The 26,895-nt window shown below is 45.7% G+C and overlaps 1 protein-coding gene across 3 annotated transcripts; it reads right to left on the reverse strand.

The window, feature by feature from the left end:
• Nucleotides 1-673: 673 nt before the first annotated feature.
• Nucleotides 674-26,654, reverse strand: EEF1AKMT1 (EEF1A lysine methyltransferase 1). Of its 3 annotated transcripts, none has more exons than XM_068264990.1 (5): nucleotides 26,624-26,654; nucleotides 10,950-11,117; nucleotides 6,138-6,220; nucleotides 1,965-2,245; nucleotides 674-950 (listed from the first exon to the last, which is right to left on the reverse strand). In XM_068264990.1, the coding sequence occupies exons 2-5, from the start codon at nucleotides 11,100-11,102 to the stop codon at nucleotides 820-822; spliced, it is 648 nt and encodes a 215-aa protein (XP_068121091.1). In that variant the 5' UTR covers nucleotides 11,103-11,117; nucleotides 26,624-26,654; the 3' UTR covers nucleotides 674-819. The 3 variants fall into 3 exon arrangements, with proteins under 3 accessions (XP_068121091.1, XP_068121089.1, XP_068121092.1); XM_068264988.1 differs by lacking the exon at nucleotides 26,624-26,654 and adding an exon at nucleotides 18,138-18,258; XM_068264991.1 differs by lacking the exon at nucleotides 26,624-26,654 and adding an exon at nucleotides 17,594-17,729.
• Nucleotides 26,655-26,895: the final 241 nt, after the last annotated feature.

Genomic DNA, 26,895 nt, shown 5'->3' on the forward strand with positions numbered 1-26,895 from the left:
TAGCAGTGCAGTGATTTGCCGAAAAAGGCTGTCGGTAGGCATGTGGAAGCAGAGAAGCTGCCCGAGTCTCTCCGTGCGCTGCTCTCACTGCTGTTGCTTGGGAGGTCTGTCTCCATTGATTTAAATGTATTCCACATGCTTATCGCTACTTCCAAGGGAGCGGTATTCCCTGTCAGCATACCGCTTGCTCTAATGTTTATGAATTGACATTTAGTTACATTTTTTAAGATAATCACCGCACAAGGCGGTAATATATCGCTCTGCTCGGGAATGTCAGCTTTTCATGCGGAAACAGCCTTTATGAATACACATTTTGCTAAGTGGTCGGTAAAGTCAGCTGTTTTTAGCATTTCCGCATGTGGAAATGCTTTATGAATGATTGCCAATGTGGGCTAGATTACCTAATCTTCAGCCTTCAAATGCTGCTGGTTGTCTTCAGGATCCCTTCTCTCCATGAGTGTGAATGGACACTTCCTGTTGCTGTGCGCTCGTGGTTGAGAACTCACGCATGGACAGTTCTGAATCGCTTGTCACTGCTGGGGTACAAACCTGACCAGAGATTCCATGCATGCTGCATGAGTCATAAGCTGCACAGAGCAGAAGCCCTTGTTACCCTCTCTGCACACTGGAACTTACAGAGGGCAAAAAGTAAGTAAATCATTTTTAAAAGTAGTATTGTAAAATCATAAGCAATTTTATTCATTACGTTATTTTCACTACAGTTCCTCTTTAATGCTTGCCTTATGAAGAGAATGGGTTGGGTGTGTGTCATGGTAACGTGGACAACAGGAAGTAGTTGGTTTTGCGTGTCCTGGTAGGCTAGGAATCCAGCCCTGTCTGGTAATTGGCATAACACCTAAACTCATTGGCCAGCGATCGAGTGTGTCGAGGGATAAATTTACACATCTTCAGCCCAAGTATCCGTGCCACCAAATCCTCCATCACAGCACCTAAAAAACACAATAATCACGATCGCGAGTTCAGTTTGATTGAAATGGAGCTATAAAGGGTGTGTTTAAGGTGGAGTTTTTAGCCACCTGTTTTTTTGTTTTCCTTTGAGCAGATGAGTAAAATACATTTTTGATAGCCTAACCATTAATAACATAAATCCTTTCAGGAATGACGTAGGTGAACTCTATGTCCTGTTTTGTGGCTGTGGGCTTGATTCACTAAGACAAATAGCATGCCTTATCCAAGTTAACACGCTTTATCAGAGATAACGCGCCTTATCAGAGTAGCATAGCAAGCTTTACAAAATTTTGCCTGCTAATTGGCAATGACGAGAGCTTCACTTATCCTGCCCTAAGCCCCTGCGGGTTTGTAGCACTTACTTTCATAAGGCGTGCTATCTCTAATAAGGCGTGTTCACTCGGATAAGGCATGCCATTTGTCTTAGTGAATCAAGCCCTGTCAGTCTCGGATAGGATGTAGATTTCACCTGTTCCTGCCGCAAGCTCCTGCAGTAATCGTTTCTCTGTTGCCGCTGCACGCTCAGCTGTCACTTGCGTTCACTTTGAGCCTATCACAGCTCTAAAATAGAAAAAAAAAAGGCTCTGGTCCTTAAGAGGCCAAAGCTGCGTGGTGCTGAAAGTTTTAAACGTGAAGGACATAACATTTATTGTTGAGCACCGTTCAGGCGCTCATTATATGGGTATTTACTAACATCATTATAACCTCACCAATAACTGACACGGCCAAAAAAGGGGTTTCTTTAGCTCTAATCTAGGGGTGGTAAATGAGATGCTAATAATACAGAGTTGATGCAAACTGTATGCTAGTTTCTGCAAATGTATGTGCAGCTTGGAATTCAACCAATCTAAAGCAGCTGCTGCATTTGATTGGTCCGTTTCAAGCTTCATGCACCAACTGACCATCCTTACACTAAACACACAACAATTCAAATATGTGACAGTCAGAGGTGCAATTGGGTTGGCCACGTGTCCATGCTCTGCATTATATCACACCTGTGCACAGCAGGATCTTTCCCTTGGTCAGGTACCGGATGGTCTCCGTAGTCTTGCTCAGGCACTCTTCAGAAAGGTATGGAGGATCTGCTAATACTATATCAAAGCTGTGTGGCTGCAGAATATCTGGCAGATCCAGCGGATTATTGTAGTCATAGAAGATGAAGTCATCGCCATAGACTGAGAACCGCCGGTCATATTCCAGCAGACAGATGGACACGTCGCCTCCAGCCAGTCCTTTGAGTTTCTGGTAGATGCTAGGAGCACTGACACAGGCTATCCTGCAAAGACATGACAAAGGGGGAAATACGTGAAACTAAAAGCTTTCAGCTTTCACACAATTCAGTAAACTTTGGGGGAAAACATTTGGCTGTGACCGGGTGTCAAACAATGTTGTTTCCCGTTGCAGCTAATCAGGTTCTTCCATACAGCTGTTAACCACTTCACCACTGAGGAGTTTTACCCCTTATGGACCAGAGCGATTTCCACCTTTCAGCGCTCCTTCCATTCATTCGCCAATAACTTTAACACTACGTATCACAACAAAATGATTTATATTTTGTTATTTTTGCCATCAATTAGGCTTTCTTTGGGTGGTACAATATGCTGAGAATTATTTTATTCTAAATGCATTTTAATGGGAATAATAGGGACATTTAAAAAAAAAAAAAAAATCAATATTTCTCAGTTTTCGACAATTACAGTTTTTACATAATAGATGCTACCATAATTAGAACCCACATACTTTATTTTGCCCATTTGTACCAGTTATTAAAATGTTTAAATTATGTCCCTATCACAATGTATGACGCCAATATTTTATTTGGAAATAAAGGTGCGTTTTGTGTCCATCACTATTTACAAGCCAATAATTAAAAAAATAACAGTAATATCACGTGGCACGTAGCGTGACCAAGCGGCAGGAGACGTGAAACGGCCGTCGCTCGCCACCTCTGTGCCTACCACCCACCTCCTACCCACTGATCAGTCGCCCTATGGACACGGTAGAAATCACGCTTGTTCACTATGCAAATGTTGCCTGGCTATGCATGTTCAAGTTGGACTGTAACACTGTCACCGTTGTGGAATTAAAAGCCTTGGATGGAAGGTGCACGCCTCTGTAAACTTTGTGACAAGTATTGAACTGTTCCTTCTGGTATCATAAGCGGAGCACACGTCCAGTGACAGCAGGTTCATTTTGCAGGTGCAGCCATTGCGGTTAGTCAGGATCAGAGTCTGTGTAGGTTTTTTTTGCTTACTTTTAAGGGATGTGCCACACCTATTACTTTTGTTCTATGTAGTCTTACAGTTATAATTATTGTGTAATCCTGTAGCACTGACGTCTCTGCAGCACTTTACAGAGTACATAGTCAATTCATTGATGAGCTCACAGTCTAATCCCTTAGAGTCATAGTCTGATGTTCTTACCATAGTGACTTTGGAATGTGGGGGGAAACCGGAGTGCAGAATGGAAATCTGTGCCAACATCACAAGGCAGCACAGTGGCTTAGTGGTTAGCGCCCTCACCCTAGACTAAGATACATACAGTACACTATATAGACATATGACCAGGGCTGTGGAGTCGGGAGTAATTTTGGGCACCTCGAGTAGGAAATTTCATAAACTAAGGAGTCGGATGATATTTGTACCAGAGTTGGATGATATTTGTACCGGTTTAGATTGTGAGCCCCTCTGAGGGACAGTTAAGTGACAAGACAATATACCCTGCGCTGTGAAAAAAGTCAGCACTATATAAATACTAAATAATAATAACATACAAACTCCCTGCAGAGCATCGCAGCCCAGATTTAAATCTGTGGCTTTAGCTCTACCAGGCAAGAGTGCTATGCACCATGCTGCCACTTATGCTATGAAAAGAAGTTCATTCAATGACCTATGATGATGAAGACTTGCAGCTTATTATTTAAAGAAAAGTGTAAGAAACATACTTAATAAGTTGGATGCACGTACAGAGATAATGGGTGATATTAACCCTTTCTAATCCATTATCATAATAACTCACCCCCCCCCCCCCCCCCCGTTACTGCTTTCAAGTGTGCTGGGAGAAAGGGGGGCAATGTGGGCTATTGTGAAAATACTCTTGCCGCTGGCATCCGCAAGGTCTGTACCATTTCCCTCTAGAGCAGGTATGAAGGACAGGGGGGCAGGGCCAGCTTGCATGCTGTAGATCCGCCCCCTTGCACGCGAAATGGCATACTGTCGTTATTACGCATCGCAGCATGAGACTGAAGATCCAGCAGCTGCTGCCCTACAATACGCCCAAATAAGCCCACGTAATATTTACATAACAAAAAAATGAGACTGGAGCTCATGGTGGGTTAAATTACCAGTTTAGAAGTGTCCTGGCGCTGCTAATTGTCCTCAGGGTCCCCGGTCGTCTTCATATTCAATGGAATCCTCAAGTTATTATTATTTAGCATTTATATAGCGCCGACATATTACGCAGCACTGTACAATGTATATATATATATCTTGTCACTAACTGTCCCTCAAAGGAGCGCACAATCTAATCCCTACCATTGCCATATGTCTATATTATGTAGTGTAAGTACTGTAGTCTAGGGCCAATTTTAGGGGGAGCCAATTACCTTATCCGTATGTTTTTGGAATGTGGGAGGAACCCGGGGTGCCCGGAGGAAACCCACGCAGACACGGAGAGAACATACAAACTCTTTGCTGATAGTGTCCTGGCTGGGATTTGAACCAGGGACCCAGCGCTGCAAGGCGAGAGAGCTAACCACTACGCCACCGTGCTGTTGAATATGAAAACCAGGAAGCTACACCTTGGGGCGGTGTGTGAATTGGAACTAAACTGTGCAGGGACAGAGAAAAGAAGTGCTCCTTCACAAGCACTTTCTTTCATGGCACATCGTGAAACTCGCGCCTGCGCGCTTCAGAATAGCTCTGTGCCACTTGGCAGAACTTCCTGGTGGGGCAGGAGCTTCGAGGACAGCAATGGAGGGGGATCACAAGGACAACAAGCAGTGCCAGAACACTTATAAAAAAGGTAATCTATCTGACCGTGAGTTTCATTTAGGCCGTTTTACATCAAATGTTTGTGCTGCGGTTGGGATGCGTTGCCCCTGCCGCATCCCACCACAATGCAAAAAGTGACTAACATGTTTTATACCTCCCAACTTTTTGAGATGAGAAAGAGGGACACTTAAGCCACGCCCCTGTCACACCCCTGATCACATCCCCATCAGACCCCTAGTCTCGCATACCATATGTTGTTTTATAATTCAAACCACACTGGTCCTTTCTATCCTGGTGCATTATCCTTCATATGAACATTTGAAAAGAAGAAATATATCAATTTAAAAGACGAGAATAAAGTTGAGGCAATTAACCTCCTTAGCGGTAACCCCGTGTGTGACACGGGGTAAGCCGCCGGAGGGTGCCGCTCAGGCCCTGCTGGGCCGATTTAAATAATTTTTTTTTTTGCTGGACGCAGCTAGCACTTTGCTAGCTGCGCCAGCACCCCGATCGCCGCCGCCGCGCGCCCGATCGCCGCTATCCGGTGCGGCGCGCGCCCCCCCCCCCCCCCCGTGCGCTGCCTGGCCAATCAGTGCCAGGCAGCGCCGAGGGTTGGAGCTGGACTCCCAATGACGTCCCGACGTCGCTGACGTCATCCCGCCCCGTCGCCATGGCGACGGGGCAACCCCTCCAGGAAATCCCGTTCTTTGAACGGGATTTCCTGATCGAAGCGGGCGGGGGGATGCCGCTGAGCAGCGGCTATCATGTAGCGAGCCCTCGGCTCGCTACATGATTTAAAAAAAAAAAAATTTAAAAAAAAACTGCTGCGCTGCCCCCTGGCTGTATTTTTCATACCGCCAAGGGGGTTAAACACATTTTTCAGTAGAGAAATACATATATTTACATAGCAAGAGGGACAAAGTCCTGAAAGAGGGACAAATGAGGAGGAAAGAGGGACAGGGCTCCCAAAGAGGGACAGTTGGAGCTATGATGTTTTACTGCGGTACCTGGAGTAAAACAGGGCAACGCAACACACACTTGCAATGCAAATTTAAAAGGGGCCTTAACAGATTTTACCCCTATTCAGGGGTACTTTAAATATGAAATCAATGTAAAAATGCTTTTAATCACAAATAAAAAAAATATGCGTTTCTTCCAATAACAGGATCCTCATACCTTCCATTTTTCCCAGAGGCCTCTAGTGCTTCCTTGGCCAAGCACAATGCAGTTTCATTGTCATACCAGAACTGGCTTAGTTGCTGGAAAGGAAAAAGCAAGAAAACGTATTGAAGTGCAATGGCTCCACCTAGAGTCTGAAAACAAGTTCTCATGAATAGTGAGAGGACTTTTTGCTCATACCTGAAGTAATAAAGTTTTCTGGTTTTAGTACTTTACAGAAGTAATGTTGTGTTTTCCTGCTATGAGGAACACGGCAGACTATACTATGTTTTCCCATGAAAAAGGTTTACTGTAAAAGTGTTCCTTTATACAATGAATGTTATGCCCTTGCTTACAAGTTTTATTTCTGAAGACCTAATGAAAAAATGTTCCTTTGAGTTAAAGTGGACCTGAACTCTTGCGCAGGACAGAAAGAAAATATAAAGAAATGCACCCTTTATGTATTTAGAGAGTTTAGCCTGTCTAGTTCCCCCTCATCTGTGACTAATCGCAACTGTAATTTGATCTCTCAGCTGGCTGCCTCAGCAGAGCAGCTAATTTGTAAACACAGGATGTTAATCCTTTGTCTGGTTCCTTGAAAGCAGGAAGTAGACATACTGCAGATTTATTGCAGGATTTGTTTTAGCTGTTACAAAGATATGTTTTTTTTCCTTTAAAGAGAATCTGTACTCTAAAATTCTTACAATAAAAAGCATACCATTCTATTCATTATGTTCTCCTGGCCCCCTCTATGCTGTTTCTGTCACTCCCTGCTGCAATCCTGGCTTGTAATTGCCAGTTTTAGGCAGTGTTTAAAAACAAAAAAGACATGGCTGCTAAAAGCTTGTGATAGGGTCAGATAAGCAGAGTCTGTGACTCATACAGAGACTGCAGGGGGGCGTGGAGAGGGTGTATATAGCTCAGGCATGGGCAAACTTGGCCCTCCAGCTGTTAAGGAACTACAAGTCCCACAATGCATTGCAGGAGTCTGACAGCCACAGGCATGCCTCATAAAGGCAAATGCATTGTGGGACTTGTAGTTCCTTAACAGCTGGAGGGCCAAGTTTGCCCATGCCTGGTATAGCTTCTATCCTCTCAAAAGCAGATTAGTACATTCCAGCCTGAGCCCGACAGAGGAAAGAAGATTAGATTATATAACAGAGATAACACAGCCACTGTGCAACTAGGAAAGGCTGCAGTAAGCCAGAGCACATTAGAACAGGTATAGGAACTAAAGCCCCATCTACACGATACGATTCTTTGTGCGATTCGATTACGATCCGATTAAATCTGACATGTCCGATCGGGATTCGATTTGCCATTGCAAAACAATGGCAAATCAAATTTAATCGAATCGAATACTGATCGGACATGTTGGATTTAATCGGATCGTAAATAGAATCGTAATCGAATCGCACAAAGAATCGTATCGTGTAGATGGGGCTTTATAGGGTAGAAGAAATAAGGCTGAAAATTTTGTTACAGAGTCTCTTTAAAGATTATTATGCGGTTTCTTATCTTTAAGAGCAGAGAGGAAGTTCTGAGTTCAGCTCCACTTTAAAAACAATCATAAAACGTAAATGACAGATTTAGAGTGTAACTCTACCCATGATGAGAAAAACATGCTCTTCAGAGAGCCATGCACCTTGCTTGTATGGGGAAAGGCTGCCTGAAACAATCAGGAACAGCCTTGCCCAATACAAATGAGCATCATTTAAATCTGCCAGGCAGCATGTTCCGCTCTATGGAGTGCTGAGAATGAGTGGGAAAAAGCTGCCAGTGCATGCAGCGGACAATGACAGTAATTATGAGGCAGGGTTTTCCAACTCGTTCAATCGCTATCGAGCAGTTGGCAAGCAACAGAGAACCACCTGTCCACACTTAGAAAAGGCATCCCAAATGATGACCGTATTGTTTAAAGCAGACCTGAACTCAGAACGTCCTCTCTGCTCTAAAAGATAAGCAACGGCATAATAACCTTTAACCATTTCAGCCCGCGTGTATTTTTCACCTTATGCATTTGAGCAATTTTCACCTCCCATTCATTCGCCAATAACTTTATCACTAATTATCACAATGAATTGATCTACATCTTGTTTTTTCCGCCACCAATTAGGCTTTCTTTGGGTGGTACATTTTGCTAAGAATTATTTTTTTCTAAATGCATGTTAACAGGAATATTAAGAAAAAAATGGGGTAAAAAAAATTATTATTTCTCAGCTTTCAGCCATTATAGCCTTAAAATAATACATGCTTAAAACCTATGTATTTTATTTGCCCATTTGTCCCAGTTATTACACCATTTAAATTTTGTCCCTATCATAATGTATGGCGCCAATCTTTTATTTGGAAATAAAGGTGCCTTTTTTCAGTTTTGCTTCCATCACTATTTACAAGCTTATAATTTAAAAAATGTTTGCAATATACCCTCTTGACACTTAAAAAAGTTCAGACCCCTAGACTATGTTCCCATTCATTGTGGGCGGCACGGGAGTTCGCACACAGGAGCGCGCCGCAGCACAGCAGCAGCCGCCTGGAAGTGACAATCACATCCAGGTGGCATAAATGGTTAAAGAAAAACAATTTCTTTGTTACAGCTGATACAAGGCCTGCAATATATCTGCAGTGTGTCTACTTCCTGCTTTCATGGAAGCAGACATAGGGTTAACATCCTTTGTTTACAAATTAGCTTCTCTGCCAATATTCCTGTGCTGACACAGCTGAGAGATTAAATTACAGTTGTGATTAGTCACAGATAAGTAGGATAACACAGGTTTAACTCTCTAAATGCATGCAGGGTGTATTACTGTATGTTTTCCTGCTGTCCTGTGCAAAAGGTCAGGTCCACTTTAAAAGGACATGAATATGAAATATGGCAGCCTCCGTATTCCTCTATTCCATATATGATAGAGAAATGGATAAGAACCCTACATCTTTCATTGGTGCTTACCAGAATGCATGGAGAAGCAGGTGATCAGTTTGATCAGGTGAAAGATGTGTATGGCTCTGCTTTTTCTACTCTTGACTGTGCTTCGCTTTCTTTGTACTCTGATGGGTACAGCAGGAAGTGACCAGAGCTAATCAGAGCCATACAAATCCATTAACTGAACAAACTGATCACATTGCTTGCCCATGAGTTCAGCTAGACACAAGCATCACTACTATGGGAAGCGTCTGGCCTGGGACAGAACTAAAGAGGAACTTTACCAAAAGATAGTGGTAGATGGAAAAATATAAATCAATACATTGCAAAGAGAGAAGTTAAAAGAATAGAAGATAGATCAAGAAATGGTTACTATTCGCAGGGTAGTTCATGCATGTTGTTTGATACTCTGTAAATCTGCAGGTCATCATCTTTACTGCTGGCAGACAAGAAAAAAACAACAACAACACAGCACCAACTGCCATTACCCATAAACACACTCACTAACAATGTGATAGTATGTACAGAGGGAGATGCTGCTTGCTTAGCAGTTGGAAACAGCTGTCATTTCCCATTATGCAACGAGGTTCACATAGAAGAAGCTGACAGGGCCATGGCTCTGACATCACACCGTGGGAGGGGTTTCACAATAGTCACACACAACAGCCATATAGATATCTCTGATCATCTATTCAATAAAAGGTAAAGATTTCTAGAGGGAAATGGGGTATCTGCTACTGACTGGGATGACATTCAATCCCAAGATATAGGTCCTCGTAGCCTCCCTGGCGGTATAGACGAGCTGAGTTCGTCCAGCAAAAACATGCAAAAAGTGGTAATGACGAGCTGAGCTCATCCATGCCGACAGGGAGAGTTCCTGTTTCTCTGCCCCTCCAGCTGCATTTTTTTCTCAGAGGGATTCCCCAGGATGGCTGGATGCCTGACTGCACACTGTTAGTAGCGATCTGTGCTACCCACAGCGTTCAGAACAAGCATCCAGCCACCCTGGGGAATCCCTGTGCAGCCAGCGGGGCAGAGAATGTGCGGGGGTTCCCCCTTGTATGCGGAGGCTATGTGGAGGGGGATCCCCCTCTGTGCGGGTGGGGGGGATCCCCTTCAATGATGGCTCCCCCCCCCCGCCCACATAGCCACCATTGAAGGGGATCCCCCCCACCCGCACAGAGGGGGATCCCCCTCCAGATAGCCTCCGCATACAAGGGGGAACCCCCGCACATTCTCTACCCCGCTGGCTGCCCAGGGATTCCAAGGGTGGCTGGATGCTTGTTCTGCACACTGGGGTAGCACAGATCGCTACCCACAGCGTGCTAGGATGGGGGGGGACATCTGGCAACCTATAAATCTGGCTAAACACCTTGCTCACTATATACCTGGCTGCACATCTGGCTCACTATATATCTGGCTCACTATATACCTGGCTGCACATCTGGCTACCTATACATCTGGCTAATTATACGTGGCTGCACATCTGGCTACTTATACATCTGGGTCTTATACTCACCATTGGCGTGCTGATCCCTCGCCGCGTACCTCTGATAGCTTCCCCAGTGTCTTCTTCCATGTCCCTTGGCGGATTTTGCTTCTCCCTCGGAGATCACATGTCCCCCATTGATCGGCGTTGATGACACCAAGGTCATCGGGTTGATGACAACAGCTTCAGCAACACCTTGCAGAAAACACTTTTTTTTTTATTAAATTCAATACAATAACCTGTATTGAATTCAATTTAAAAAAAAAAATTAATTGCAAAAAAATAAAGGTTGAAAATTATTGGAAATTAATTGAAATACTTTTTGCACAGAAATCCTGGGGAAATTGAACATCAGGGTGGTTAAAAAAAAATACAAAATCACGAAGAGACACATTACAACCACAACAGATTCTCTTACCCAATCTTCTTCAACAGCACCAACTGAGAACTTGTCATAGTTGTGTCCAGATTTCAGAGATTCCTGCTCTTGTTGCTCAGTGTAAAAGTCTTGTAAAGCTGCTAAGGTGTGAGCAGAGAGCTGAGGAATGTCGTCATCATCGCTGCCTTCCATCCCTCACACATATACCTGAGGTATGAGGGACATTACACAGAAGCAAGGTATGAATAGAGAACTGTAACAGAAATCTCTATACTCACAAAGGGGGGGGGGGGGACGAGTGGGAAAAAGCTTATGGCGCATGTGAACAATGGCAATCGGGCAAGCTTTCCCAGTGTGCCCAATCAATAACAAGAAGTCAGCACGCATCAGGGGAAAAATACACACTTTTAAAGGGTTCTCAAAAGCATTGCTAACAATCGTTTCAGGCTACTAAAAGGACCAGACCACCATTGTGAAAAATTGCTAAATTTAATACACCTACATATAAGATATTCATTACTCCAAGAGTAAAATGGGCCATCATTTTTATTACTATGTTGCTGTCACTTTCAGTAGGTAGTAAAAATCAGATAAATTGGACTGATTTAATACCAGTTGCCCGACTCTCCTGCTGATCCTGTGTCTCTAATACTTTTAGCCACAGCCCCTCAACAAGCATGCAGATCAGGTGCTCTGACTGAAGTCAGACTGGATTAGCTACATGCTTATTTCAGGTGTGTGATTCAGCCACTACTGCAGCCAACGAGATTAGCAGGACTGCCAAGCAACTGGTATTGTTTAAAAGCAAACATCCATATCCCTCTCAGTAAAGGTTCCCCTTAAATGGCAGTTGCTCAGTCTAACTGCCATAATAATATGTGGCGTTTGTAGGAAGGCTTTTATAGATCCTTTCCAGGGATGCTTTTGTAAAGAATAAAGGAAATACTGACTATCCCCCATGAAGAAATGGGCTAGCTCAAAACATGTCAGATTTTTACTAACTACTGTAAGTGACAGTGACATAGAAAAAATAAATGTATAAAAATGTACCGGTACATCTAATATTTAGACTCACCTAAAGGAATATTAGGAACACCTGTTCAGTTTCTCATTAATGCAGTTAGCTAATCAACCAATCACATGGCAGTTACTTCAATGCATTTAGGGGTGTAGAACTGGTCAAGACAATCTCCTGAACTCCAAAAGTGAATGTCAAAATGGGAAAGAAAGGCGACCGGCTATTTTGTAACAGCACAGATCGTATTTGCAGCAGGGCGACCAGACTTCCCCCCTTTTTTCCCCACTAGGGGGATGTCCTGCTGGGGGGGGGATCTGATCGCCACTGCCTGCCTCCGTGTTGCGGGGGGCTCCTCAAAGCCCCCCTCCGCAGCGATTCCCAGCCTCCCTCTCTTTCCCTCCCTCCCCTCCTTCCCCTGGGCGACACAGGACGGCGATGTGTCCTGCGCCACCTCTGATAGGCTTCAGCCTATCAGAGGCCGGCGATCGCCGATCTCCTTTACTGCGCTGCTGCGCAGCAGCGTCGTATGATGTAAACAGCGGGGATTTCTTCCCCGCGTGTTTACAATTAGCCTGCAAGCTGCGATTAGCCTGCACGCTGCGATCGGAGGCTCGCAGGCTGTTCACGGAGACACCCTCCGTGAACTGACATGGAAAGGCAGCTCGAACGAGCGGCCGTTTCCATGTAATACCACTTACGACCTGCCGCCGCCTATCGGCGTTAGGCGGTCGTTTAGTGTGGCATGGTTGTTGGTGCCAGATGGGCTGGTCTGAGTATTTCACAATCTGCTCAGTTACTGGGATTTTCACGCACAACCATTTCTAGGGTTTACAAACAATGGTGTGAAAAGGGAAAAACATCCAGTATGCTGCAGTCCTGTGGGCGAAAATGCCTTGTTGATGCTAGAGGTCAGAGGAGAATGGGCTGACTGATTCAAGCTGATGTTGACTGAAATAACCACTCGTTACAACCGAGGTATGCAGCAAAGCATTTGTGAAGCCACAACACACACAACCTTGAGGCGGATGGACTACAACAGCAGAAGATCCCACCGGGTACCACTCACCTCCAGTACAAATAGGAAAAAGAGGCTACAATTTGCACGAGCTCACCAAAATTGGACAGGTGAAGACTGTTGCCTGGTCTGATGAGTCTCGATAGAGTCAGAATTTGGCGTAAACACAATGAGAACATCCATTATGCCTCGTTACCACTGTGCAGGATGATGGTGGTGTAATGGTGCGGGGGGTGGGGGTGTTTTCTTGGCAAACTTTAGGCCCCTTAGTGCCAATTGGGCATCGTTTAAATGCCACCGGCTACCTGACCATGTCCATCCCTTCATGACCACCATGTACCCATCCTCTGATGGCTACTTCCAGCAGGATAATGCACCATGTCACAAATCAAATCATTTCAAATTGGTTTCTTGAACATGAGTTGAGTTCACTGTACTAAAGTGGCCCCCACAGTCACCAGATCTCAACCCAATAGAGCATCTTTGGGATGTGATGGAACGGGAGCTTCATGCACTGGATGTGCATCTCACAAATCTCCATCAACTGCTATCCTATCAATATGGGCCAACATTTCTAAAGAATGCTTTCAGCACCTTGTTGAATCAATGCCACGTAGAATTAAGGCAGTTCTGAAGGTGAAAGGGGGTCAAATACCGTATCAGTATGGTGTTCCTAATAATCCTTTAGGTGAGTTGTATGTGTAGGCATGTATTTTAAGACTTTACAATTTTCCATGATAGTAGTCCTTTAATTTTAAAGTGTGTGTAAGTCTTAAAGAGAACCTGAACTGAAAATAAAAAGTCAAAGTAACCATACACAGGTCATACTTACCTCCTGTGTACTCTAGTACTCAATTTATTTGGGCTAGTTCACACTGGGCGCTTTGGTAGCAGTTTTTTGATGAAGATCGGTGATCAGCAAAAAGCTGTTTTTTCACAGTACAGGAAAGCGATTTAGGAGCGAATGCATTTTGTGATCCTATAACATGAAAATGGAATCACTCCAAAAATGCTGCATGTATCATTAGTTAATCACTGCCGATCGCTACAGTGAGAACACTACCTGTTCGTGCATTAGCACCAGTGATCAGCAAATCGCTGAAAGATCGCCCAGTGTGAACTAGCCCTTTCTCCTCTCCTGCGTCCTTGTTTGTCCAGTGTGATGAATGTAATTCTCAGTCCTCCATTTTACAAATGACCATTACCCCCTAACCACTTCCTGGTCAGCACACCGATAAACTGTAATATCACCCACTTGAGCCATACGGAAACATGGACATTACCTTGCACATTCAGTTGTAACTGACTGCTGCTGATATATAACTGACAGCAACTGGTATATTTCAGTTCTGACAAAATATTGTCAGAACTGGAAGGGATCCCTGTAAGAAGAAAATGTTGAGCTTCTGAGAGGAACTGACAGTGAGGTAAGTATGTAATATTCATTTGCAGCTACATCATGTGTTTATTTTAAATTTTCCTCGCTTCAGGTTCCCTTTAAGCCTCATCTACACGGTAAAAGTTTCCATCAGATGATCTGATCTATTAGATCATTTCCAACGGGTCCAACTGGATTGCATTCGATTTTGCAATAGATTTTGGCTACTTATCAAAGCAAAATCCACCGCACAATTGATCTGAAACAATTTGGATGTCTACACACAGTGCAATTTCTTATTAGATCTATCTGATGGAAAATTGTACCGTGTAGATGAGGTTTAAAGCTGGCCACACATTACTTGATGTACAGCCAGATCCACCCTCTCCAATGAAATCTAATCAGAGAAGGATCTGCTGCCTGCTCCACACTGTCCCGTGACTTCCAATAGATTTAAGCACAAAATCTACTGGAAATCATCCTGACACTTGCTGGGTCAACCCCCCCCCCCTTCCTCCCCCCTCCCCCTAGTCTTAATAGCTCTCCTCTCTGCCCTCCTCCAGTATTTAGAATTTCTGCGAGCAGTAGCAGAAAAGCATTTAGCATCAACAACATGAGCCGCTGGCAGCTGGCCCTTAAAGGACCCGTCACGAAAATCTTCAAATTCAAAATACATGTAAACATATACAAATAGGAAGTACATTTCTTCAAGAGTAAAATAAACCATAATTTACTTTTCTCCTATGTTGCTGTCACTTACAGTAAGTAATAGAAATCTGACATTACTGACAGATTTTGGACTAGCCCATCTTCTTATGGGGGTTCTCAGGGTTTTCATTTTTAAAAGCACTTAATGAATGACAGTTGCTCCGTACAACTGCCAAAGAAGTGTACAGTGAGCAGGGAGGCTGGCCAGCATCAGTGTATAAATCTTTTTAAGGGTGAGTCTTTAGAAAGAATAAAAGCCTTGCTGAGAAACCCCATGAAGAGATGGACTAACCCAAAACCTGTCGGTAATGTAAGATTTTTACTACTCACAGTAAGTGACAATACAGTGCTGCATTAGATCGCAGCGCTGTACAAATGTTTTTGCAGTCTGTTAGCAGCGACCGCCACTGCCAGAGTGCTGACGGAGCTCTGCTCTGTCACTCAAGCTGGGATGCGCAAGCTCCGGCATGCGCGATCTCCACTAATCTACGCCTTTCGGCATTACATGGCCCTGGGGCTGACACCTTCCCGACGCCTATTGGCGTTAGGATTGTCGAGAGGGGGTTAAAGTTCATGTCCATGCCACCTGCTCGTCAGATATGTCCCGGGGATCCATGCTCAGCAATGGTGGGGGGTGAGGACACTGAAAACCTCTAGAGAATCCTGAGGCTTCCCTCTTCATAGGTAAGTATCTGTTTTTATGAGGTCACAACCTCCCTTGGGTACAATTTGAGCTGCAGAATAATGGCGGCTATTGGTATGGGGAGGAGGTAGGGTTTTTCATACTGGGTGTAAAAGCTGCATCTGTTGAGAGGACAAATACTAATATCTGGTGCAAAGGATGCTTAATAAAGATACTTTCTGGGGGCAGGTGGAGTACAAGGGCTACCTAATTCTAATATCTGGAGTACAAGTTCTACCGAATGATGTAGCTGGTGACACTAATATCAATATCTGGGGAAGGTGAGCACTATGGTAACTAAAACGAATATCTGTACAGGGTGAAAAGCTAATATTAATATCTGGGGTACCCAAGACTATCTACTAGTGACAAACTTTTGACGGGGGGCCCAGTGGTTTTAGTTATGCCCCTGCTTGGAACTTCAATTAATCAGCTATCAGATCATTTAAATCAAGTTTCAGAAATTGATTGATCAGCCCCCTGCGATGTTCATGTTCTACCTAAAGTAATTCTCCTTCAGGCTAGGTGAACACATAGCATAGCGTTAAAATCCTGCGGTTTCTGCAGGTGCGTTTGCGTTTTTTGTATTGCATTTCTGGTGCGTTTACGTATAGAATACGCATATGGGGTTTTTTTATGCGTTGTTAAATGTAAATATATGCAAATCATTAGGAAGACAACTGGAAGCGGAAGCACATCAGAGATCTTTACTTTTTAACCTCCTTAGCATTGCACCGCTCAGGAGGTTTTGCAGCTTAGAGACCCCAGGAAGATTCTAATAGCTTTAACCATCTTAGCGGTATGGACGAGCTCAGCTCGTCCATCACCGCCGATGGCTGCCGCTCAGGCCCTGCTGGGCCGATTTCGATGAAATAAAGTGCAGCACACGCAGCCGGCACTTTGCCAGCCGCGTGTGCTGCCCGATCGCCGCCGCTCTGCGGCGATTCGCCGCGAGCAGCGGCGAAAGAGGGTCCCCCCAGCCGCCTGAGCCCTGCGCAGCCGGAACAAATAGTTCCAGCCAGCACTAAGGGCTGGATCGGAGGCGGCTGACGTCAGGACGTCGGCTGACGTCCATGACGTCACTCCGCTCGTCGCCATGGCGACAGGAGAAGCCAAACACGGAAGGCTGCTCATTGCGGCCTTCCGTGTTAATTTTAGCCGCCGGAGGCAATCAGAAGAACGCCTCCGGAGCGCCATCTAGTGGGCTTTCATGCAGCCAACTTTCAGTTGGCTGCATGAAATAGTTTTTTTTTAATTTACAAAAAACCCTCATGCAGCCGCCCTGGCGATCTTAATAGAACGCCAGGGTGGTTAATGCCCTCACAAGGTTTAGCTAGCACTAGGCTAGCTAGCATAGGTAGCCAGCACCCTCTGATTTCTTCCAATCCCCCCGATTATACATTACGCAGCCTCTATCCAGCGATCGGTGCAGACTCCCCGCCCAGCTCTGGTCTTCTCTATGGGAAGGATCGTACATGACATCATGTGCAGACGCGATCCTCGCCATAGAGAGACTGGAGCTGTGCAGGGAGACTACACCGACCGCTGGAGCCAGGCTGGGTAATGGATTAAGTGGCTGGATCGGGGGATAGGTGGCGATCTGAGGGGGGGGGGGGGGGGGGGTGCCAGCTACTTATACTAGCTAGCCCAGTGCTAGCTAAACCTTGTGGGGGCATTAAATCTATTAGAATCTTCCTGGGGATTCTAGCGAGTGGGTATGCCTGACAAAGTGTCAAGCATACCGCTCAGGAGGTTAATTAAAACCCTGCAGAAAATGCATGAAAAACGCAACACATATGCATTACCATAGACTTTCATTATGTGCGTTTTGGCAGCCAGTCTGCATATTTTGCAACACTGCAAGCGTCTGCAGAATGCTTACTGTAAATCGCAAATGGAACACTGGTCCTTCTGCATCCCATAGACTAACATTGCTGCATAAAACGCAGCGTTTCCCACTCCGCAAGCGTTTCAGCCAAGTCAAGTATTTATCTCATGTTTCCTGGCAATAACCATGAAAGGAATCACAAATAGGTTTTTAAAATGTTTGTCTTCTTATAAGCCACTTTACCCACTCACTGGGACTTGTACAGCTAGAAGCAAGGTTCATTAAAAGTATTTAGATCATAAAACCTCCTAATACAAGCGAAACAGAACATAGATCTAAACAGCATGCTAGCAGAGAACATGGAAAAGGTACTGGGAGACTCCAGCCTGGCATGAAAAGAGAAAAGCACAGATCAGCTGCATGGAACAGCCACAGTGCACACATGATGGCCCATGCTGCAGTATTTAGTGGTAGCATACTGATGACGTCACTGCTACACGTGCCGACTGCAGGTCACCGAGAACTCAGACTAATCTAAAGAAAGAACGCCACTTGCTGCCCCAAATAACTCAACCATCCCGATCACCGTCCTCCTCACCTGATACGATAAGCTGCAGAACCCCAAACTCTGTAGAATAGCTAGCTAGAAGACTACATTTCCCAGAGCGCATTGTTTTTCCGGTACATGGCTCCTCCTCTTCATTCAGTGTGCACTGTGCAGAGCCAGAGAGAGAGGCTTGTAGCGAGCACATAGATGGGAGGATCAGGATATGGGCTGCGTATTCCCACGTGTTGCAGGCAGCCAAATGAAGCTGTGACGTAGTAGTCACTTGCTGCAATGTAGTCCATAGTCCACTAGGGGTAGCAGAGCATTTGCCCTTGGAGGACACTGTAGTGAAGACTAGTGGGGCAGCACTCTTCAATGTCTGGCCTCAAATTCAACAGCAAGGTTTAGGCTATTATGTTCTTACCACACTGCAGCTGTGAAGTACTTCTTCAACCTAGTCTATTGTCACAACTCTTAATGCTGCTGGAATCCAGCGGTGACGCCTTCATTGCCGACGAACGCCATCCTGGTGGACTTCTGGGAGTGGTATCCTCAGGTGGCGCACACGTCCTTAAAGGGGTTCTGTGGCATTCTAGAAAACAATCATACTGACACCTGGGGCTTCTATCGCCCCACTCCCGCAGCTGTTGTGTCCTGCGCCGTCCTCCTCCGATGCTCCATTCCCTGCTGCCGGTGCTCCAACACTTTATCCTACACGTCGAACTAACCTACATCCCATAGACTTTTACTATCCCTCCCTCAACCCTAACCCTAACCCTCCTGGTATACGTTTGATAGTGGATGTAGGCAAATTCGACGTGTAGGTTATCACGTAGGAACACCGGTCCCGGTCTAATATCCGTTTAAATATACAAATAGTGCTCACTCCCGCACGCGTCATCGGGAGCATACTGCGCAGTATACATTTTCTTGTACTGCGTCGCTCCTGCATACGTCATCGGGAGCGAGCACGCATGCGCCCGTGCAGTCGCAGTGTAATTACTTGCGTGATTGGACCGGCAGCGGGGACCGAAGCATCGGAGGAGGTCGGCGCGGGACATTAAAGCTGCAGGGGGCCGATAGAAGACCCAGGTAAGTGTCAGCTTGTTTGTTTTTTAGAATGCCAGATAACTCCTTCAAATCATTTGAGGGTGTGGCCACAGCACTGGTGCAAAGGTTAGGGTATTTAACCCCCCCCCCCCCCGATCCTGTCAGTCTGCCCCTGTCACGTCAGTCTGCCCTGTCAGTACAGGCCTGTCCATACAGCCTAGTCGGTCAGTACGTCCTGTCTGGCCCTGCCAATGCTGCTTGTGCAGTCTTTCAGAATCAGAATCATTTATTTCGCCAAGTACAACGTGAGTTATACCCGGAATTGATTTTGACACAAACAGGGTCGGTGATGGTACAGTAAGCATACATTAGGTACTGTAGATATACAGTATATGCACGCAGTGCAAACATATACATACATTAGATACATGCAGTAGATACAATGCATATACAAGGAATGGAGTATAAAGTAGAGTAAAGGCATAGCTAGAAGGGTCTGTAAGGAAACAGGACCAGCGGGACATCTGCAGCCATTTATGGCACTCAAATGCTTCTGCAGCAATAATTTTAATCAGATGCCCCCCAAGTCTATCCTTAGGAAAAGAGAGAGAGGAGAGGAAAGGAGAGAGTAGTGAGAGAGAAGGTGTAGAGGAGCAGTGAAGAATGACAGTGAAAAATAAGACCCCCTAGGATTGCTGCGCAATCTAGCCTGTTTAGTTTCCCATTTGGCAGGCTATGCGGCTTTGATGGATCTGCGACTGCTGGTCAGGCGCTGTCTAGTAGCTTTCAGTTCAGGGAGCCCCTGCGAGATGCTGGAGTATATAAGCGTGGCAGACCGTGTGGGGACCAGGTGGAGGGTGGCTGCCCCATATTGGTGGAGCAGGGACCGGCAGTTGAGGGACCAGGATGGCCTCAGTACAGTTCATCTGTGAAGAGCCTGGCTTTGGATGTGGTCTGGCACTCTAGGGGACATAGTAGAGACATCATGTCTCCCGGCAGCAGAAAGCAAAAGGCAGAGCATGTCAGCTGGTGGCTGAGGTTCCTGTGTCAGGATGAAGCAGCTCTAGGGCCTGTGGTCACAGCCACGTGGGTGGCGGCTGCTCAGATGATATGAAATGGCCCTATGATGGGGGTGAGAAATGCAGCGGCGGGCGACTTGGGCGAACAGCTGTAGGCCAGAGGATTAGCAGCACTAACCTCAGTGGCCCAAGTAGGCAGAGCCTGGCAGATAATCACCTGTGTCCAGCTCTGTGTTTCCATTCCCTGTGTGAAGAGAGGTGGGCGGCTGATCCTCAAGGCTAGTGGAGGTGCTCGCCATGGTGATGGAGGACAGTGCCACGTGGGAGGGCCAGAGTCCTCAAGGCAGCAGGTGATCCAGCTAGCTATGTCTGATGTCGAGCCCATCCCTGTTTTGAGGCCGCGGCGGAGGATGGGACCACTGGGGAGGGTTCGGAGCTCCCCTGGCGGGACCATGTGGGAGGGCCGGAGCAGCCCAAAAGATGGATTGTGGTCGGCCGCTATCCAGTACTTTGGTACTTATCCTGTCCAGTACTTTGATATAGATTGCTGAGCTGCGCTCACCATAATTTCCTATAAAACATGAAATGTATTGCACATAGCGTAATTCCGTAATACAACTTCACAAACACCCAGGTGATAGTGAATAATGTTCCACTCGTGAATCCACTCCCCAAAGTAGATTGCGCTCACCAAATTGTAGCCACCTCACACAACAGGTGGCTCTAGCGTTTTGAAATAAATCATCCCACTGGCACTTGAAATCTTCAACTTTGCTTTAATATTCAAGGTAAAAACTCCATAGCATAAAAAAATATAAAAAGATATAGAACCATCATAGCATAATAATGCTTAAGAAACTTCAAATCGCCTGCGCAACAAATGCGCACTCACGTCTGTTAACTTGAATCTTTGCATATCACAAGTACTTTAGCAGCGGTGTCTGTCCTGGCATTTGGATAGGAAAACGCGGCTTTCCGTATCTCCCTCTATTGCTCCGTCCGCCCGGTCTCACTCCCACTCCAAAGTATAGGAAAGTGGAAAACCGCTCTGAAAAAAGCTAGATCAGAGCGATTTTCCAGGCATTTTTGTTACAGAAGCTGTTCAGTAACAATATATGAAATCTGCTACACAAAAATGCTCCAAAACAACAGGCATGTTTAGGTAACCTCTCTAATCATGCCTAGAATCACTCTGAAATCTGCTTCAAAAACCTCTAGCGTTTTGTGGATCTGCTAGAGGTTTTTGGTGTGCAATGGGCCTCAGGCAGGTGGTGTGGGATCTACCTAGAAGTCTTTTGCGATCTGCCGGTAGATCACGATCTACCTAATGGGCACCACTGATCTAAAATGTACCTCCCTGGCACATGGAAATCCCTGTATTTATTTATTTTATATAGCGCTGACATATTACACAGCGCTGTACAGAGTATATATTGTATTGTCACTAACTGTCCCTTAGAGGAGCTCACAATCTAGTTACAACCATAGTCATATGTATGTATTGTGTAATGTAGGTAGGTATCCTAGTCTTGGGCCAATTTAGGGGGAAGCAAATTAACTTATCTGTACGTTCTTTGGGGATGTTGGAGGAAACCGGAGTGCCTGGAGGAAACCCACACAGACACAGGGAGAGCATACAAACTCCTTACAGGTATTGACATGGCTAGGATTCGAACCGGGGCCCCAGCGCTGAAAGGCGAAAGAGTGCTAACCACTACATTGCCGTGCTGCCCACTGTACAAGGCAATCTTTCAGTGATTTGCAGCTCTTTAACTGCTCAGAACCACCAACTATATCCAAAATCCATAGTAACCTGTGCATTTTGAAGGACCAATCGGATTGTAAATCACAATCGCTATAACTTTATCTAAAATCGCCAGAAATCGCCATACAAAACATCAGGGCCGGATTTACCCCAAGGCACTGTAGGCACGTGTCTACAGGCGCCTGTTGATGGAAAGGCAGCTCCCTCCTCTCCCCAAAGGCCTCCCTTCGCCTTCTCTGTGCAGAGTCCGTAGCAGTGTGTAAAATGAGAGGTTACTCAACCGGGTCTCAGCATTTCACTGACCAGTTGGGGGCACACCTCTAGCTACTTAATACCGGAAATAGCTCTGGCTACATAAAACTAAGGGGCACCTGTAGCTACCTATGACAGGCAAGGGAACGAAGGGTGTAGTAACAGTTGTGGCAAGCAGCAAACTTGCGGTGCATTTCGCCGGGTGTTTGTAGGTTCATGGAGGGTGAAGTCTAGGGTGACAGGACATCTGTGCCTATAAATCCGGGCCTGCAAAACGCTATAGTACAGCAGGAGATTTGGAGAGTAGCTTGAGAGTGGTATGAGTTGTGGATGAGGTTTTATGGAGCCCAGCTGTCTATATATTGGAAGGTGAGTCAGGAAATTTATGTCTTTTTGGATTCTTATCTTGGCAGAAACTTTGGAATATTTTAGTGATTTGGGAGTGTTGGGAGGTTTTATAGACCCTACGTGTTGACTAGCCTGGCAAGCCACCAGCATAGTAATGTCTATGGATTCTCGCTAAGATCCTTCAGGAAAATGAGGATACTGTACCCTAGGCACAAACTCTAGGTGTAATATTTTAAGTCTCACTCTAGTCCTGCACTTTAGTCTGGCATTTATGAATGTGTACTTCTTTCCTCTGTGACATAATCCATCCGTGATAGTAATTCAACTGAGGCATGATATACTCTTTTGGGGTCGTTTCACTAAGATTAATAGCGCGAGCAACCTCCTGTTGCTTGCGCTAATAAATCAGCGCGACTTAATTTTTTTTTTCATGCAGGGAACGCACGCTAGTGGTAGCGTAACGTGCGTAACGAAACAATGGGAGCTGCTTACAAAAGACGCACGGTAGTGATGTACTGCTTCCGCGATACTTCACTAGTGCAGCCGCTACTATGTTAATTAACATAGTTACTATGTAATTACATATTAACTACTGTATATTCTGGCGTATAAGACTACTTTTTAACCCTTGAAAACCTTCTGAAAAGTCAGGGGTCATCTTATACGCCAGGTGTCATTGATGCCGGGTGATCCGCCCTATTTATTTATTTAAGTATTTATATAGTGCCGACATATTACGCAGTGCTGTACAGTGTATATTCTCTTCTCACTAACTGTCCCTCAGAGGGGCTCACAATCTAGTCCCTACCATAGTCATATGCCTTTTGTATGTATCGTGTAGTGCATATATCATAGTCTAGGACTCTAGGGCCAATTAAGGGGAAATGTATGTCTTTGGGATGTGGGAGGAAACCGGAATACCCGGAAGAAACCCATGCAGACACAGGGAGAACATACAAACGCCTTGCAACTTGCAGATGTTGATCTAGCTGGGATTCGAAATGGGGACCCAGTGTTGCAAGGCCAGAGCGCTAACCACTACACCACCGTGCTGCCCTATCCTGTTACCGCCTCTCAGATCTCGCTGCGGAGGACAGTAGTGAAGCGGCGCAGCCAGGTGCACATGTGCGAGATCTGAGAGGCAGAGAAGGAGGTAAATAGGATACAAGGGTGGGCCAGAAGGGTGAAAGAGGCGTGTTTTATGGGCACAGCGCAATCTATTCTTCCATACCGCTCTGATAAACAGGGAAACACGGAGAGCTGACCAATCCACTTAGGGAGAGTTGACTAATCCAACCAGTCAATCGCCTATGTACTGTTATATACTGGGTACCACATACAGTACAGCACCAGTATCTGTTCATACATAGCACCAGTATATGATTTTTTTTTTATGTTGATGTGGTGGGCGTTGGAAGAGGGGTAGTCTTATACGGCGAGTATATCCCAAACTCTATATTTTAACTGGAAAAGTTGGGGGTGTCGTCTTATACGCCCAGTCGTCTTATACACCGGAATATACTGTATGTTAATTAACATAGTAGCAGCCGCGCTAGTGAAGTATTGCAGTAGCGATACATAACTATCATGCAGCTTTTGTAAGCAGTGCCCGTTGTTTACTCACTAGCGCGCGTAGCGTGCATGGAAAGAAAATTAAGTTGCGCTGATTTAATAGCGTGAACAACAGGAGGTTGTGCACTATTTACCTTAGTGAATCAACCCCTATGAGCTCTGTGGGGAAAAGCGTGTTGTCCTTCACTGTTTGTAAAGGGAACCTGAAGATAGAGATGTAGCGAACTGTTCTACTGAGAACAGTCCATCGGCAGCCTGACTCTGTACTGCTTCCGGGTCAGCAAGGTCCTCAGTAGTATGCAGGCGCAGGTCCGGCGTCTCACATCCTCAATCGCACGCCTGTGGCCAGGCAGGCTCTGCGCATGTGCACGTCATGCACAGAGCATGCCCGGCCGCCACAGGTACGCGATTGAGGAGGAGAGCAGCCAGGCCTACGCCTGCATACTACTGAGGACCTTGCCGACCTGGAAGTAATACAGAGGCAGACTGCCCATGGACTGTTTGCAATAGAACAGTTCTCTACATCAATACCTGAAGATAATTAACAAAAAAAGAAAAGAGATTCACTTACCTGGGGCGTCTGCCAGCCCCCTGCAGCTGCCCTGTGCCCGGGCTGATACTCAACGATCCTCCAGTCCCCCGCCGTGGCGCAGTTTCAGTATCGCTGACTTGCAAGTCTATGGCCACTGCGCCTGTGCGGTCCTCATCCATCCTGGTGACTGGAGTGACCTGCGCAGGCGCAGTACAGGAAAACCTCGTACTGTGATAATGCCAAGTCGATTGATGTATGGTCACCTTTAAGTGTACCAGAGAAAAAAAATGTATACATACTTGGGGCTTCCTCCAGCCCCATGCGTACGGATCGCTCCCACACCGCCGTCCAGTATCGGGTCCCGTTAGTTCTGTCAGTCACGCCAGTCTGCGCAAGAGGAAGTGCGCTCTGGCCGCGACTGGCAGAACTGGCCAAACTAACGGGACCCGATACTGGAGCTGCAGGCAGTGGAGGACGGCAGCGTCGGAGCGATCCATGCACATGGGGCTGCAGGAAGCCCCGGGTATGTATACAACTTTTTTTTGGACAGGGGGTCTCTGGTTTCCTTTAAAGAGAACCTGAACTGAACATTAAAAGTCAAAATAAAAATACACACATCATACTTACCTCCTGTGTAGTCCCCTCATCAATCTCTGTCTCCTCTCCTGCGTTCTGTTTGTCCACTGGGATCAATGGAATTCTCCGTCCTCCATACTGAAAATGACAGTTAACCCATAACAGCTTCCTGATCAGCACACTGTTAAACTGTAATATTGCCCACAGGGATGCTCTCAAATTCAACTTCGGATGAAATTTGAATAGGGTTATTCGAATTACATCCTGCTAATTACTGCAGCTGTGCGGGTGGCCTACGGCGGTCACGTGATTACATACACTTCCTCCTTCCGGGTTGAAGGAGGAAGTGTATAGTCACGTGACACCGGAATGGAACGCAGCGTGGGAGGCGCCGAGGGACGGAGCAAGAAGACGGCTGATGGGTAGGATTAACCCCCCCTCCCCCCCCTCGGCCACCTGCATAGCTGCAGTAATTAGCAGGATGAAATTTGAGTAACCCTATTCGAATTTCATCGGAATTCGAATTTGAGAGCTTCCCTGATCGCCCACTTAAGCCATAGGGAAACATGGACATTACCTTGCACATTCAGTTGTAACTGACAGCTGCTGATATATAACTGACAGCAACTGGTATATTTCAGTTCTGACAAAATATTGTCAGAACTGGAAGGGATCACTGTAAGAAGAAAATGGTGAGCTTCTGAGAGGAAATGACGGCGAGGTAAGTATGTAATATTCATTTGCACCTACATCATGTGTTTATTTTAAATAATTTTACTCAGTTCAGGTTCCCTTTAAGAATTCTGTCGCGGTCCGATCATCATTATCTATTCAGTCCAGTATTTTGAATGCAGAAATAAAAGTTACGTTTTAGGAAAAGCAATTTGGGCTTATCAGTGGGTTGTGGTCCCTGTACAAACAGGAACGCAACGGAACAACAACGGCGCACATTATTCTCAGGTTGCGTTGCATGCAGTGAATTAAAAATATGATGTTAACACATGCATTTTGCAGTAAGGTATCAAGTACAATAGTAAAAAAAATAAGCTATTTCATTCATTACGTTATTTTTAGTGCAGTTCCTCTTTAAGCATTTTTTATTGTTGATTATGCCGGGTACACAACATGCAATTTCTCATCCGATCGATGGGTCAAATCGATAATTTCCTACAGGTCCAATCAGTTTTCTGATAATTTTTCTTTTCGATTTTCCGATCACTTCTGTACAAAATTGATCGGAAACCTGATCGAACCTGTCTGGAATTGATTCAACCCGTTGATCTGATAGGAAATTGCATAGTGTGTACCAGGCATTTATATAACCAGCATCTCCAGGCATAAGAAATCAGCACATGGCACAGGTCAGGAACACATCTCTTGAGGAACCACCAGATTAGATTAGTGAGCGAGAGGCCCCACCCACCTCTCCGCAGTGACATTCCTTGGCAGAGGCCAATGAGTTCCCTCATGGAACAAACAGACAATCGCGCATGCGTACTCCGTTCCAGACGGTCACGCGTGTTGTAGGACTCTCTGGCATTGCCTGAAGTTACCTTCCAATTCGTTCCGCCCTCTCCCTCTCTCATTGGATGACTCCCCCTCTCTCGTAGCCAATCATAGAACGGACAACGCAATCTCCGGCGGCCGCATCTAAGCTCCTCCGAGCCTATTGGCGGAAAATGGGAGACCCGAGCC

This window comes from Hyperolius riggenbachi, chromosome 2 (assembly GCF_040937935.1).
Source record: "Hyperolius riggenbachi isolate aHypRig1 chromosome 2, aHypRig1.pri, whole genome shotgun sequence".
In the NCBI taxonomy this organism is placed as follows: Eukaryota; Metazoa; Chordata; class Amphibia; order Anura; family Hyperoliidae; genus Hyperolius; species Hyperolius riggenbachi.

Excerpts from the sequence above, each read along its gene's own strand:
- EEF1AKMT1 (XM_068264990.1), bottom strand. The coding sequence starts at position 11,102 with ATGGAAGGCAGCGATGATGACGACATTCCTCAGCTCTCTGCTCACACC. Across the intron at positions 2,246-6,137 it reads GCCTCTGGGAAAAATGGAAG|GATAGCCTGTGTCAGTGCTC; the intron begins GTATGAGGATCC and ends ATGTCTTTGCAG. Across the intron at positions 951-1,964 it reads AAAGATCCTGCTGTGCACAG|GTGCTGTGATGGAGGATTTG; the intron begins GTGTGATATAAT and ends TGTGTTTTTTAG.